This window comes from Physeter macrocephalus, unplaced genomic scaffold (genome assembly GCF_002837175.3).
Source record: "Physeter macrocephalus isolate SW-GA unplaced genomic scaffold, ASM283717v5 random_1, whole genome shotgun sequence".
Lineage (NCBI taxonomy): Eukaryota > Metazoa > Chordata > Mammalia > Artiodactyla > Physeteridae > Physeter > Physeter macrocephalus.
This window is the reverse complement of record NW_021145287.1, coordinates 327,456-342,764: the sequence shown is the minus strand read 5'-3', so window position 1 is coordinate 342,764 and position 15,309 is coordinate 327,456. Positions and strand designations below refer to the sequence as shown.

The 15,309-nt window shown below is 63.1% G+C and overlaps 1 protein-coding gene across 6 annotated transcripts; it reads right to left on the bottom strand.

Moving 5' to 3' along the window:
- Positions 1-90: 90 nt before the first annotated feature.
- SIPA1 (signal-induced proliferation-associated 1) lies at positions 91-14,714 on the bottom strand. 6 transcript variants are annotated; one of them, XM_024133413.3, is made up of 16 exons: positions 14,661-14,714; positions 11,549-12,317; positions 10,774-10,901; positions 10,511-10,687; positions 8,226-8,400; positions 7,408-7,511; positions 7,012-7,169; positions 6,317-6,926; positions 5,732-6,006; positions 4,582-4,800; positions 4,348-4,459; positions 4,144-4,252; positions 3,951-4,052; positions 3,810-3,864; positions 3,517-3,595; positions 3,132-3,415 (listed from the first exon to the last, which is right to left on the bottom strand). In XM_024133413.3, the coding sequence occupies exons 2-16, from the start codon at positions 12,219-12,221 to the stop codon at positions 3,269-3,271; spliced, it is 3,123 nt and encodes a 1,040-aa protein (XP_023989181.1). In that variant the 5' UTR covers positions 12,222-12,317; positions 14,661-14,714; the 3' UTR covers positions 3,132-3,268. The 6 variants fall into 6 exon arrangements, with proteins under 6 accessions (XP_028338791.1, XP_028338790.1, XP_028338789.1 ...); XM_028482988.2 differs by having other exon boundaries at positions 2,486-3,595; positions 14,661-14,693; XM_055081985.1 differs by lacking the exon at positions 14,661-14,714 and having other exon boundaries at positions 3,002-3,415; positions 11,549-12,311.
- Positions 14,715-15,309: the final 595 nt, after the last annotated feature.

Sequence of the window (15,309 nt, the reverse complement as noted above, 5' to 3'; positions counted from 1 at the left end):
GGGGGGGGGGGGGGGGGGGGGGGGGGGGGGGGGGGGGGGGGGGGTGTCCCAGCCTAGTGAGAGCCCGGTAGGGCCCAGTAGCTGTGGGGATGGAGCATTTTCAGGAAGGCTTTCACAGAGGCCACACTAGCTTCAGGTCTTACATCAACAGAGGAGGGTGGATTTCGCAGAGGGACTAGCCAGCGTTGGTAGGTGAGCGGGGTAAGAGAGGCGATGTTGAAAGGTTCGATGGGGCCAGTCTGTGAAAGATCAAGAAGGCGGGGCTGAGAGGTTTGGATTTCATCCCTTAAATGGATGAGGGAGTGTTTGCATCTGTTGGGGAAGGGGAGGTGCCAGGTAAAGGTCTGTGCTTTGATACCCTGCCCTGGGAGCACCGAGGAAATCTTAAATCCGAAGCCGCCGTTCCACCACCGCGCGCGCCCACGAGTCCTGAACAAAAACAAATCGACTTCCAGAGGGACCAGAACTGGACGTACTTCCGGCTTGGCCCGACGCACGCGCAGTAAAGCAGGGTCGCCAGAGGCCGTGGCCCGCTAGGGCCTGCCGTCGCTAGTGCGCATGCGCACGGATAGCAGTCTGCAACAGGGGCGCCCGGTAATGCGCTTCAGGAAAACCCATCCTGAGGCCGGTGGCATCGCAGGGTTTTGCGAGAGGGTGAAGGCAGGAGCAACCGGGTTTCAGTGGGACGTGCTGCAGATCTAGAGAGTCCCCTGGGAACACAGTAGGCCCAGGGTGCAGACTCCGATGGTCGGTGGCTACGAGGGAAGATGCCAGCTGGCGGCGGAATGTTGGCGAACCGGAGAGCATCGAGCGAATCGTGCTTCGCTCCAGGCTCTTGGTCGGGGCCCAGGGTCTGAAGCAGGTGGGCCACTCTGGGACCAGGCCAAGCTGTACTTACGCGCGAGGGGCGGAACCCGAGCGTGGTGGCCAGGTCAGGACCCCGGCGAACCTGCCGGGGGTGCTTGGGGAGGTGGGGCTTGATGGAGCAGCGGCGCTGTAAATGGGACGAGGGCGAGCGCCAGGAGGGACCTGGCGGGGTGAGAAGGCTACTCAGAGGAAACTGATGGCAGAGCTGCCTGCAGTGTGGCCAAGCTGAGGCCCAGAGGGGAATGAGCAAGCCCAGGTCCTCCAACCCAGGTTGTGCCTCGCTCTTCTCGGCTTTCCCAGTGTCCTGAAGTGACATCCCGTGACCCCCAGAAGCCCTCTCACGGTCCTTCCCACACTTCCTGAGTGACCTCATCATGCTCATGGCTCACGAGTCCCAAATCCTTGTCTCCAGCCCAGACTTCTCTCTCCAGTGCGCCAGCCCACTGGACATCTCACACTGACATCCCTCAGGCCTCTCAAACTCTCCGTGTTCCAAAGAACCCCAGCCAGCCCCAGCTTGCCCTTCCCCCTCCCCGTCTCAGCCATGGCCTTACCATCCTCCAGGGACTCCAGCCAGAAACCTGGCCACCACCATGGATTCTGCATCTTCTCCCCTAGCAACTCGAGTCCACCCTCACTGGGTCCTGGCAAATGTGCCCAGTTCTCCCCATCTCCACTGCTGTCACCTGGTTTCAGCCACCCCCTCTTCCACTGGGGCTGCTACTACAGCCTCCTCCCTGGCCTTGCCTTCCCTGTAGCCAAAGGGCTCTGACACCCAAATCACATCACCCTCCCTTGGAACATCTAGCACAGCAGAGCCTTCCACCCTGCGCTGTGAGGGCTCCTCACTACAGTCCACCAGGTGAAAGCCGGGACGCAGTGTTGGGAACTGCTAGTCCAGGAGCTCTAGTGCACCCGTTCACAGCCCTTTCTGATCCAGCTCCAGCCTCCTTGACCCTGGGTCCCTACGTAGGCTGACTCCAGTCCAACAGGCCCCCCAGACTGGTCCTACCCAGGATACCTTTGCCTTCTCTACCTGGTGAACAGGACATTGAGCCTTTATTTTATTTTTACATTTTGGCCACACTTTGCGGCACGTGGGATCTTAGTTCCCCGACCAGGGATCGAAGGTCCCAACGTTGAGCCTTTAAAACTCAGCCCCGGGACTTCACTGGTGGTCCAGTGGTTAAAACTCCATGCTCCCAATGCAGGGGGCCCGGGCTCAATCCCTGGTCAGGGAACTAGATCCTGCATGCCACAACTAAAGATCCCACACACCACAGTGAGGATCCCGTGTGCCTCAACTAAGACCCAGAGCAGACAAATAAACAAAAAACAAAAAACAAAAGAACCCTCAGCCCTCACATTACCTCCTCCATGAAGCTTGAGCCCCTGAAGCTCTGTTTCTCAGAGCCAAGCTCATCCTGCCAAAGCCTGAGTTTATGGACCCCAGGGCCTGAGTCTCAGCAGGGCTGAACTAGGCATGTGATGCTGGGCAAGTCAGTGCCCTGTCTGGGCCTCAGATCCAGAAAACAGTTCAGACACGATTCAAGTTTGGACCTGCTGATGCCACTCACAGGAAAGGGCCCAGCCTGCTGAGGAACAAGGGGTCATGGGCTGGGGAGGAGAGAAGTGGGTCAAGGGCTGATTTCCTCTGGGACATGGAAACATCTCCCAGGCAACTAAGGCAGAGAAGCTACTACGTCTGGAATTGGGGCCTGCCAGATCTGGCCAGGTGACTGAGGGAGCGCCAGGCTTGGGGGCTCAGTGTCTACGGAGAGGAGAGCGGGGCCTGTACTGGGGACAGGGCCTTTAAAGAGGGCGTGGGCAGGCGCCCCTTGGCCCCTAAGCGCCTTTCCTCTCCTGCCCAGCGGGGCTCTGCCTCTGATCTCAGCCCCGCAGGTCTGGTTGTAGGGCAGGGATCTGGCTCCAGCGATTAAGCAGAATAGGTACAGGGTGTGGCCACCTGCTTCCCAACAGACCAAATCAGTGTTTGTGGGACAGAAGCCAAGGGTGGCCTAGCCTCAGAGAACCTCTCAGTTTGTGCCAGCCCAACCCTGACTCTCCCGGGAGCTTGGCCGGGGCCTGAGGGGGGCAAAGCCCCTTCCCCCATCATGTCGTGAACACCTGTGTGGACACAAATAACCGTGGCTCCTTTATTCCCTGAAGTCCCCTTTTCTCCACAGAATATTTACAAATGGGGAAGGGGGGTAGAGGGGCAACTTCGCCACCAAAATGCCACCAAATAACGGGCCGGGGAGCGGGGGCAGTGCTAGGATGCGCCTCGCGCAGGGAGAGTCCCTGAGGGGGGCCCGGGGCCTGCTGTGGCCCAGGTGCCCCGAGCGAGCGGCCGGGCAGTTCGAGCAGGTCGGCGGCCGGGCTGAGGCTGGACCCTCCGGCTTCAGGCCGGGTCGCTGGTGGCGGAGCCCAGCTGCTTGGAGGCCAGGAGCAGGCGCGTGGCCGCGCTCTCTGACTCGGCCTGCAGCCGCCGGTTGTTGTGCCGCAGGCTCCGCACCTCCTCCTCCAGGGCCGCCCTGTCCGCCTTCTCCTGGGGGGAGGTGGGGCGAGGCAGGAGTCAGCGTGGCCAGCCCCTGGCCCCTCTTCTGGGGCAGCCCTGTGACTCCCCACGGCCCGCAGCCACCGTGTCACCTTCTGCAGGTCATCCTGCAGCTTCCTGAGCATGGACTCCAGGTGAGAGACCTTCTCAGACAGGCTCCCGGGTTCTGGCCTGAGGACATGGGATTCAGGGCTCAGTGAGACCAGGGCAGGGGGCGGCGGCACCATATGGGCTGGTTCCCAGACCCGCCCGCCTGAGAGGGGCCCAACCCTGTCTTCTGACTTGGGTGTATGTGACAGCAGAGCCCTGGGACAGAGCTCCACTCCAACGGGTGGGCACCAACACGGGGCACGGGGTGAAGGGGCAGGGCGGGTGGGAGGCTTACTCAGCGTCAGATTTTGGAGTTCCCCTGGCATCTCTGCTCTCTGGGATGGGCGGCCCTGTGGGGACAGAGGGACCGTCGGGCAGGGAGGTAACGGGAGAAAGCCCCACCCTGGCTCCGCCCGCAGCACCCTGGTGGCCTCACCCTCCCGGGAGAGCGACTCCAGGATGGTGTTGCAGGTGGAGGCGATCTCTGAGATGGACTGCCACTCGTCTTCCAGGGTCTCGCTGCCCGCCTCTGACATGACTGTGGGCACCGGAGCCGCGCTCAGCTAGGGAAGCGCAGGCCAGGCCTCCTCCCGCCCCGCTCCGAGACCCCCACCTGGCTCCAGACTCACTTTTGCTGATGGAGTTCCTCAGAGACAAGGTTCGTGGCAAGAAGGAGGCCCTCAGCTCCGGGGCTGGGTCACCCCTGTCCTCACAGCCACTGCGGCTGCCTGGCCCCTGCTGGGGGGCAGAAGTGGGTATAGATGCAGTGGTGCCCGCCATCACCACGGTGCCCACCCCTGCTCGCTGGGCTCCAGAGCGTTGCTTCCGCTCACCTGGGTGGGGGGTGTCGCCCTGCCAGCACTGGGTGCTGCCGGCTTGGCCGTGGTGGCAAGGAGGAGGTCCGGGGTGGTGTTGGGCAGGACCGGGGCCTCGTCAGACAGGGAGCTGGGGAGAGCAGGGACGGCTGGCTCAGCACTGGAAGCCGCCCCCACCCGTGGACCCTGCTTGCAGAGGCCTTCCCGTCCAGCCTCACGGGGTGGAGAAGAGGGAAGGCCGAGAGGGCGCACCTGCAGGGTGATGGAGGGTTCTGGCTGTGCAGGAACTCGGTCCTCTCCTCGGCCAGGTCCCTGGGCCCTGGAGGACCACCGCCATCGTTCAGGCACACCTGCAGCAGCTGCTTCGTGGTGGGCAGTAGGGCCACTGCTGGGGCCTCATCCTGCACCGGCTCGGGAGCCCCCCGCCGGCCGGGCTCCTGCAGAGACAGCATGTACAGCTCCGAAAAGCTCCTGGGGGGAAGAAGGAGTAGGTCAGGCAGGAACACCGGCATCACCAGCCCCACTCCCAGCTGTGCCCGCGGCTCGCTTCCAGGAGGAGGAGAGCTCTCCAGACTCTCTGACAACACTGAAAAATGTTTGCCTGGCTACTGGCCATTTGTCCAGACCTCGGTTCAAATCGCAGTGCTGCCCTTGTGAATGCTAAGCAAATCACGCTGAACTGTCAGTTTCTCCATCTGTGAAACGGGGATAATAGTACTGATCTCCTAGTTTGCCGTGAGGATTTAAATAACGTGTGAAAACCACTTAGCATAGAGAGCCAAAAAGTACTGCCTGGGGGCAAATCCAGCCTCTGCCTTTGTCTTTTCTTTTTTAGCAGATGTGCCTGTTTTTGTACTAATGAAAGCTGAGATTGGCTTTTACAGTCTTAAACAGTTGAAAGAAATAAAAAGAATATTTTATGACCTGTGAAAGTCACATAAAATTCACATTTCAGGGTCCATAAATAGTTTTCGTGGCACGAGACCATACTCATCATTTAAATGTCATCTCTGGATGCTTTTGTGCTACCGTGACGGAGCCGTGACGGAGCCTAGTGGCTGCAGCAGAGACCAGATAGCCCAGAAAACCCGAAATAGTTACTATCTAGCTCTTTACAGAAAAAGTCTGCATATCCGTAAGTAGCCCATAGTGTGTAGAGGGTGTCTGAGAAATACGGCGGGGGCTGCTCTTGGATCTTTTGGGCGGTGAAGACACGAGCTTAATAGTCTTCACTCTGCCCATAAGAGTAGTGCAGTTCAGAGAGATTGACAGACGCGGGATTCTCTCAAGCAGGAAAGGCCTCCACGCGAGATTCCTGTCGCTCATGGCCACACGGGAGGCACGCGCTAGGCGGTGGCCAGCTGCCCGGTCCTCCCACCTCCCTGCGTCCCGACGTCCTGACCTGCGGGGCCGGCCGCTCTCGTCGGGGGTCAGGACGGTGACGCAGACCTTGGGCGCCGAGCGCAGCAGCTGGGCAGCGGCCTCGGGGCCGAGACTGGGCAGCGTCTGGCCACACACGCGCAGCAGGCGCGCCCCAGGCCGCAGCCCCGTCGTCTCCGCGAACGTGAAGCGCTCCACGTGCGTGACGAAGCCCTCGGCGTCCACCTCGAAGCCCAGGCGGCCTTGGCCGTCGCGGGGCAGCGCCAGCTCGCGGGTCTCGCAGCCGCGGCTCACCAGCTGGGGCGGAGCGGGGCGGGGCGTGAGCGGGGCTGCCGGAGGAGGGGCCGCCCCAGCGCCAACCCCGGGGACCGTCCCAGGTCACATGGGCCCTTCCACACCCCCGAGGAGGGCATTAGCCACCCACCCCTCAAAAGAGGGCCTGGGGACCCCCAGTTCCAGCCCCGCCAGGCTCCCGGTGTGCCCCACGACCCCGACTTCCCCTTTCGCAGGAGAGGCGGCGGGAACGAGGGGTTCCAAAGCAGGCTCCTTCCCCGCCGCGCGCGCGCGCGCAGGGACCGTACACCCCAACCTTACTCCCGCGCCTCACCTGCAGGCGCGTCACGACCTCGCCAACGGCTTGGCCGGGGGGCCCGTCGAACCGCAGCATGATCGCCTCCCCGCGGCCGTGGTACAGGTCGAGCTGCTGCTCGGAGAAGGTCCAGGCCAGCACGTCGCGACAGGCGCAGTTGAAGACTACGCGGCCGTCGCGCGGCGCCACCAGCACCAGCGCCTCGGCCGAGATGCCCAGCAGACATGGCACCTCTGCGCCGTCAGGGCCGCCCGCCTCGGCTCCGGTCGCGCCCCGCGCCCCGGGCGCCGCGCGGACGCCCCACACCAGCGCCCCTGCCGCCTGCAGCTCGGCGCCCGGGCCCCGGGGGGACGCCCGCCGCCTCCCGCCCAGGGAAGGCAGGCCGAAGCGGGAAGCCGAGTCCAGCGACGTGGTGGTCACCTCGTTGGTGGCCAGGTCCTGCAGATACTGCTGGCGCGTGCGCGTGGCCATGGCGTGGAACTGGCGTGCGTGGCCCGCCGCCTGCTCACCATTGAGCGCCTTGGCCAACAGGAGGGCCCGGAAGTCGGCATTGGCCGCAAAGGGTCCTCCGCCAGGGGGCAGAGCCGGCCCAAAGGCCGGGGTGTCCTGGGTGCGGCTCACAGCCACCCTGTGGGGAAGGAGGTGGTAATCGGGGGCAAAGAGAGGGCCCAGGAAGACCTACCCTTGGCAGAACTGGAACCCCGGGCGCCCACCTGTAGGAGGTGTGCGGAGTGCAGGGCGCGTGGGCCCGCACGACTAGGAATACGTGCTGGAAGTGCGAGCGTATGGTGGTGGGGCAGAAGGGCTTGCTGCCGGGTTCCTGGAACACGATGGTCACAATGTTGTTGCCAATGTGGCGCTTCCGCAGGAGCTGGGGGTTAGAAGGTGGGGGATGTGAGTGAGACCTAAGAGCCTGGGCACCAGTGGCTCCTCCCACCTGCCCCTGGTGAAGGCCTGGGGTGTTTGTCTTTGGGGAGGGACACTAGCCTGGAGAGTAGTTAGGGGTCAGCAGAGTTCAGACCAAGGTTCAAACACTGCCACCCACACAGCACCCCTCCATGGTCCCCAGAAGCCCATAGCCAGCCCCCATCCCCAGGGCCCCCTCACACCTGCTGCTGGTTATTGGGGGTGTAAGGCAGCATCGTGGACACGTGGAACATGATCTCATGGTCCTGGTACGTGGTGTAGAGGGAGTGCGTGCCCGTGGAATCCGCTGTGGCCAGGAAATTGGGGACACCGAGGGAGAGCAAGGGAAATCTGGACGGCTTGAACCTGCCATCCTGCTTGCAGTCTGGAGCCTCTGTACCCCCAGCCAGCAGGTGGACAACCCCTTTCCGCCACCAGCCAAGGTCCAGGCCATGAACTCCGAGGGCCTCAGCCTTGGCTGCTCCCCTTCCCCTCCCCCCACCGGATCCAGCCTCCAGCCTGGGATTGGGATGGGGGCATGCTGAGATAGAATGAAGACAGAAATGAGAAATGGCCTGCTACAAAGGAGTCGGGGGCGGATGTCCCAGGAGAAGACAGATGTTGGCCCAGGCACCAGCATGTGTGGAGCAGCTGAGAGAGTGGAAGGCAGGCAGGAGGTGCTGGATAAAAACACCTTCCAGGGGCCCTGGGACCTTTCCAACCAGGGAGGCAGGGTCTGGGCTGGTGGAATATGTGTGTTTGACGGAAAGGGTGGCGCCCACAAACCCCCTTGGCCCAGCTCGGGAAGTAGGGCACCGGGGCCTTGGGGGATAGTCCCAGCCCCTCCTCCCAGCCTTTGCAGCCCCGGACCCACGTCCTCGGCCTACCCAAAGAACTCTCCACCCCCGGCTCCAGTCCCAGGACAAGATGGGACAGAAAAGTGAGCAGGCAGCTGGTTTTCACCAAGGCAGCCTGCCCCTCAGCATGGGTCTGCTCCCACCCCGGGCCCCCTGGGCCTCACTTTTGGTGTCCAGCTGGGCCCGGTAGCTCTCAAAGCCTTTGAGCCGCACCACGTCACCCAGCAGGGTGAGGAACTGCATGAAGGAGGGTCCTGCGTCCTGGTTGTTATACATCTCCTCCTCCGAGCCCTGGCCCGCCCGGCAGTACAGGATGCCCACCTTGCGCTGGAAGCTCAGCTGCGGGAGAGGGCACAGGCAGAAGGCACAGGCCTCAGTCGCCCAGCGGCACCCCTGGGCCTTGGGGAATGGACCGGGACACTGGCCTGGGGGCAGAACTGCCTCTGTGTGTGGCCTGAGCTCTGCCCTCTCTAAGCCACTTCTGTGTCCTCGCTTATCAAGTGCGTTCTGTCTCTCCTGCTCCCAGCGCTCAGGAGGGCAGAGATCAAGGTGAGAAGGAACCGGGAGGGGGCTGGTTGTCATATGACCACAGAGGACGCGATTCACGAAAAAGGACCCTGCACAGAGTGCGCTCGATCCCAATTAATGTCCACGTTGCCATCCTCCTTATCGCAAGGCCAGCCTGTCCTCCCCTCCCGCAAACGCCAGGCACCCTGAGCCCAGCCTCTGGTGGCCTGGAGCCCCGCACCACCTCTGCTTACTCTCTGCTCCCGGCTCCTGTGGCTCCTTTGCATCTGGGGTTAACTGTGCCCAGCTCAGGGCGCCCTGCCACCACGCAAACGAGCCCAGGGCCCCTCCAGCTCTGGCCTCCCGTCGTCACGCTAAGCACGTCTACACCCACAGTCCCCACTTGCATTTCATCCCTCCTCACGCTACAGCCCCACTTCCACCCCAGCTCCTAAACCCCAAGCCCCTCTTACGGCCACGGGCACGGCCTCATCCTGGCACCCTCTCACCTTAGTTGGCACTTGGGACAACTGGAACTTCACTCTGCCTGAGACCCCAGGGACCTCACCCTCTCATGTCTGGGCCTCTTCTCCACCCACGCTCTTCACCTTCAGTGGCCACAGCAGCCATCTCCATGGTATGATACCCCCAACTCTGCCTCCAGCCCAGACCCCTCTCCCGAGCTCCAGCTGCCCAGATGTCCTTCCAGCCCCCGGCACCTCACCTCCTCACTGTGACTCCCCCCTCCCACTCGTCCTCCAGGGTCCCTGCCTCCAAAAACTACCACTCCCGGCGGCCGAGAAGCAGGGCAATCTCACAGCAGCCCCACCATTCCAGTCGGCCACGAAGGCTATCCACTCTGTCCCTGGACTGTCACCTCCTCTTCACCTCTGCCATCGTCACCACCACGTCTGGCCGGGATGACTGCAGCAGCCTTCAGCCTGGCCTCCAGTCTAGCCCCCACACTGCAGCCAGAGGGCTGCTCAACCTCTCAGATCTTCCACGGCTCCACGGTGCCCTCAGGACCGAAGGCCAGCCTTTCCCACCCCTTCCCCACAAGCCCAACTCCAGTCACGCTGAACTGCCCACAGGACCCTGACGTGACAGTTCTTAGTCTCTAAGCTTCACCCGAGTTGTTCCTTCTGTCCAGAAAATGCCTGCTCTTCCTGGTTTGGGCTCTTGCATTTCCTCCGTGACGCTGAACCAAGGAAGGGCTGTCAGCCCTACCTTGGTGCCCCACAGAGCCCTCGACATTGCCCTGTCACTGTCATCCTGCTCCATCATTATCCATGATTCTCTGCGGTCTCTCTCCCGCACCTGTCTGTGAGCTACTCAAGGACAGCATCTGGTCTAGACAGGTCTCCAGCATCCAGTCTGGGGCCTGGTACCAGGTATGAGGAAATGTTTGTTGAATGACCAACAGACTGAATGACAGAGGAGGGGAATCAGGGCCAATAGGCAGCTTTCAGCACAGGGTAGGGAAGGACCTTCAGCGGGCTTGAGTGGTCCCACAGTGGAATGGGCAGCCCCAGGAAGGAGTGAGCACCCCAGACTGGCAGGAGGCCAAGCAGGGCATTGCAGGGCAAACTGACAGGGAAGGAGAGGGATTTGCAGTCAGATCAGCGCTCCTCAGCTGAAATGCACGTAGGAATTACCTTGGGGTCTTCTTAAAGTGCGGGCTCTGAGATTCAGTAGGTCTGGGGTGGAGCCCGAGAATCTGCATTTCTAACAAGCTCCCAGATGACACGGACGTTGCCGGTCTACAGACCTTACTTTGAGAGGCAAGGCTCCAGATGACCTCTGATGCCCTCCTTTTGAAAAGGCAGCTCTCCTGGGGTCCCCGTCCAGCCCAGGATCAGGGTCAAGGCTAGGTGGCTAGGAGCTGGGCAGGCTGGGTTCAGACCAGGTCTAGCTGTAGGGCAGGGGTGTCCCACCCACTTACCACTTGCTCGTCCAGTGTAAGCAGCGTGCGGGGCACCTTCGGTGAAGCCGAGCCCAGGCGCAGGCAGGTCGGGCTCAGCCGCGATGCCACGTGCTCTAGAAGCTTCCTCGGGGACAGGCCTCTCGGGGGCCCTGGCGGCAGCGCGTCCTCCGAGATGGTGCCGCGGAGGGTCCGGAGCTAAGGAGGGGACATAGGGGCGCTCAGGATACATGCAGGCCGTTCAGAAGGCAATCCACGGTCTGATTCCCATGACCCCGGCCCACCTGCGTGGTCCGCACGATGATGCGGTAGCTGTGCAGAGTGCCCCCTCCGCTGCTCTCCTTCTCCTCCCGCCGCAGGCTCACCGCCACCGGGCCCAGCACCTCGTCCAGTCCGAAGAAGTTCTGGTGTTCTGGGGGAAGCGGGCGGTGGATGACCGGCTCCGCCCCCTGAGCAGTCCCACCCTCGCTCGACCACGTCCATCACAAAGTCCCCGCTCCGGGTCCCACCACGACAGCAGTTCAGATCCTAGATTAAGTCCAGTCCCCTCGTCGGCCCTGCCTACGTTCTACCAAGCCAGATCCTGACTCCTGTCGGCACCTATACACTTGGCCCTGGGCCTCAGCCCTTCTGCAGCCTCACCGATGATATATCTTGCCCCAGACCCAGGCGGGCCGTGCCTGCCTGCTCCAAAGCCTAGATTCCGCATGGCCTCACCCACCATGCCCATATTCCTCCCCAGGATGTCTGGGGCCCTCCCTTGTGGGCACCGATGAGAACAAGGTTCCCGGGTGCAGCGGTTCAGTTTTCACCTCACAGAAAGGTCCATAGGAAATCTCTCCCCAGCCGGGAGGAGCAAGAGGATGAACCAGATGGGGGCAGCGGAGCATGCCTGGCTGGGTGGAGGCTGGGCTTGGTCTCAGGGAGGTGGTTAAAGCCGGGCAGCCTCGGCCCAGAGACAGAGCCTGACCCTTCACGTGGCCAGGGACTTGACAGGGAAAGGACAGCTCACCACAGGTGACGGGGACCTCGGCCCCTCCCCAGCGGCCCTCCCCTCACCTTTGCCGTAGAAGTACTTGCGGTAGTAGCCAGCGCCCAGGTCTGCATGCTCCAGGCTGTAGGCCGAGGTTCGGTTCTGTGGCTCCTCCAGGACGGACACGGCCGCGTTGGGCAGTGAGGGGGGCACAGGTGGAGACGCCAGTCCACCCAGTCCCAGCTCGCCCTCACCCCCGAGCTCACTCACGAAGCCAGGCGCCTCGAGCAGCAGGTCGGAGCCGGCAGTCTGGTCCTGAGCCGAGGCGGGGGTCCCAGAGCCCGCCTCTGCGTGGCCCCCCGTCCCGCGGGGCCTCGAAGCCCAGTCAAAGAGCAGGCTCTGCACGTCATAGTGGGCGAACCAGCGAGGCTCGGGCACGGGCGGGAACTCGGGCTCCGGCTCCTCGACCGGCAGCCCCAGCAGCGCCAGCGGGTCGGAGAAGAAGCGGGCAGGGGGCGCGGCGGGGCGGCCGGTCTCCTCGTGGCTGTGGGCGCGGGCGCGAGGGCTGGCCGGCGTCGGGGGCCGGGCCTCGCCCGCATCGCTGCCGCTGCGCAGGAGCGGGCCGCGGGCTGGCCTGGGCTCGAAGGTGTGTGGCGTCAGCGGGGGCCGCGCCGGCTGGCGCAGCTTGCGGGCGAAGAGGTCGTCGGTGGGCGCAGGGGCCGGGCCCCGCCGAGGACTCCCCACGCCGCCGGCCCACATGGGCGTGCCTCGGACCTGGGGACTTGGCTCTCCGGGTGCCGGGCCGCATTGGCAGGCACGGGTGGTTGGTGCCCGGCCGGCAGGCCGGTTCCTGCCCTGAGGGAGGAAGGGTCTGCTCAGAGGAGCCTGGGGAGAAAACAGGAACCTGGGCCCCCAGCCTGGTCCACCACGCGGGTTGACTTCCGGCCCCCTCCGCGACCATCAAAGCCGCTTCCGCTTTCCTGGCCACTTCCTCGTCTGCCTGGGGCTGAGGTTTCCAGCCCCCTCCGCCAGCTTAGTGCCGGGCAGGGCTCTCGGGGCCCTGGCCCTGAGGGTCTTGGAGCCTGGGCGGCCCTGGGGCTGCCAGCGCTGCCCAGTCCCCACTCAGACACCTTGGCTTTGGTCTGGGCCCAGAGTGAGGGTCCCCACCGAGACCCGGCCCAACCGGACAGATGATTTGTCTCCGCTCGGGCGGGAAACCCATGGGGCCACTGGTGTCTGGGTCCTGTCCACTTGACAAAGGGAGGACGTCCTGTCCCCAGAGACCTTCCTCCCTGCTCCTCCCACTTCCTCCAGTATCCCAGAGGAGCTGAGCACCCAGAGGCTGGGTCTCAATGCCCTGGCCCTCACGGCCTCAGGACCTCAAGGACACAGGGGTTCCCGGGGGGCTCTGGCAGGGCAGCAGGAACAGCAAGAGGACTTCCTTCAGCACGGGAAGTGGCCCCAACTCTGGGCCCAGCCCCCTGCCCGGCCCCACATCCTGAGGAAGGTGCTGGGGTCACATTAGCTCGGTCATGGGACCTAAGTCAACCTAACCTGAAGGACAGGCCTGGGCTCACCCTCTTGCAGGCCTCTGTAACCATACCTGGGGGTACAGGAGAGAGTCATGCTGACCAGGCCCCTTTGCTGGAACTGGGACCCACGGGGACTTCTGCCTACCTGGCCTCACTGATGCTGAGAGGAGAGTCTGAACTCCGTATGACAAACAAACTGAGGTCCAGATAAGGGGATGCTCTCGACTGAAGCAATTCTATATCAGCTACGGTTTGAACCTGGGTCTGCCCATCTCCAGGGCCTAGACAGTGCTGTACCTCCCTACTCCTAACACTGTGTGAGTAGGTGTGGGGCAGGTGGGGGGTTGGGCTAAGGCTCGAGGTCTCACAGGATGTAAGAGTGAGACACCCAAGGCCCCACGGATCTGCTTAAGTGCGGAAAATGTTTCGAGCCCAGGGGCAGGTGCAAAGGGTGGTATGAGAACGTGATGGGGAGTCACCCTCAGGTGAACCCAGGATGGAGTGGGTGGCTGGGACAGGGATGTGGGTGACCCACTAGGGGTGCAGGCACCTGCTGGTGAGCCTTTGTGCATCATCCAGTGACACTGTGTAGGTCTGGGCCAGGAGGGGATGGAGGCAGAGGTTCTGCACCCCTTAGCTAAAGCTCTAGGACCAAGTAAGGCTCAGAGTGCCTCCTCTCTTGGTTTCTCCTAGGAGAAGTTCGTGACACTGACCCTGAGTCTCTGTACTCTCACCTCTAAAACGGGGTTAACCATCCCTGTCCCCTCCCAACACTGCTGGAAGACCGAAAGGAAGGTGAACCAAGCGAAGCTGGCCTTGTGTTAAGTGTGCGGTGTCAGATGCAGGCCCTGGCTCCACGTGCCAAGCTCCAGGGCCTCGGCTGGGGTGTGTGTGAAGTGTGTGTGATGGGGGTGACAGGGGACATGAGGGAGGGGGGTCTGTGCAGACCCCTGCTCCGTGTGGGTTGAGCTCTGTGTATCTGTGCGTGCACAGCCCATGGGCTGCCTCTTGCTCTGGCCCAGTGCCGGGCTCTGGCCTGCCTTGGGGGATGTTCTTGGGCTCTGCCCCCCACCCGGCATCACACAGGGTCCATTGAGGCCGGGACATTCCTCACGGCCTGTGTCACTGGGGAGGAGGGGGCCGGCCCGCTCCCACAGATCCGGAAGGCCTGGCTGCCCCAGGAGGAGGTGCTGGACGCTTCCCAGCACATCTGGAGGTCATGACCCCGTTTCTGCTGCCAGGGGGCGCGACAGATGTTTCCTCCCAGGCCAGGCCCGGGACCAGGGGGCGGTGTGCAAAGGCTGGGTTGGAGGCCGCCCAGGGAGAAGGGGAGCCCCAGAATAGGGGGAGCACACAGCCGACAGGCAGAAGGGCAGTCGCCAGTGCCGCTGAGAGGAGTCGGGAGGCACCGCATCCGCTCACCCGCACACCGGGCGGGCCAGGCCGTCCCGCAAAGGAGGTAGGGGGCAGCACCGGCCAGAGGCAGGGGACTGGACGTGCTGACTTGAGATTGGAGCCCAACGGGAGGTTGGGAGCGTGCAGGCGGCGAACGCGGCGAGGACCCCCCCCCCCTCCTACCCACACACCACCCGGGCCCACGCCAGGCCACTTTCTTCCCTGTTCCGCCCGACCGCGGTGCCTCCGCTCCCCCCTCTCCCGCCGGTACCTCTGCCGCCTCCTCCCGCGCTGGGGTCCAGCTGCCTGCTCTCCCGCTACAGCTCCGGGCGCCGGCTCCGCCTGGGGGCGGGGCTATGCCGGGGGCGGAACTGCAGCGGAGAGGGCGGGGCCGGCCCGGGTGTCTTGGTCGGCGGGAAGCGCAGCGGGCGGGGACTGGAAGCCTGGCAGCGGGCAGTCTGAAAGGCTGCCCCACGACAGGCCCGGCCCAGGCCAGCCCAGCAAACTGTCGGGCCTCCAGCGCTTGGCTGAGAAACCGGAACAAATGTACCTGCCTTCCAAACCAACTGGGAGGGCCAGACCGGGGCAACTAGTGTTCAGCTCCAGCCGGGCACAGAGCAAGCGCTCAGGAAGTGCCGCTATTTACGAGCAGAGTGCTTTAGTAAGCACTGGGCCCTGCCCTACACATGCTCTCATGTATTCTTAAAACACCTTAGACAGGTATCATCTCTTTTTTGTAACTGGAGAAACTGAGGTTCAGAGAAAGGCTTTGGCCAAGGTCAAGGCTAACAACTGTAGGAACCTGCCACTGGAGCTAGAAGTCTTTGAACATTTGGGTGTGAGAAACGGAACTGCAAACCTCAGATCAAGGCTAGAAAAGGCAACAGGCTTGTGAGGAAGAGGATCCGTCCTACTTGAAC

Bases quoted from the DNA above. Each gene is read 5' to 3' on its own strand.
- SIPA1 (XM_028482988.2), bottom strand. From the start codon at position 12,221: ATGTGGGCCGGCGGCGTGGGGAGTCCTCGGCGGGGCCCGGCCCCTGCG. The intron at 10,688-10,773 runs GTGGGCCGGGGT...TCCCCTCCTTAG, and splicing joins TCATCGTGCGGACCACGCAG to CTCCGGACCCTCCGCGGCAC. The intron at 7,170-7,407 runs GTGTGAGGGGGC...TCTAACCCCCAG, and splicing joins CCCCCAATAACCAGCAGCAG to CTCCTGCGGAAGCGCCACAT.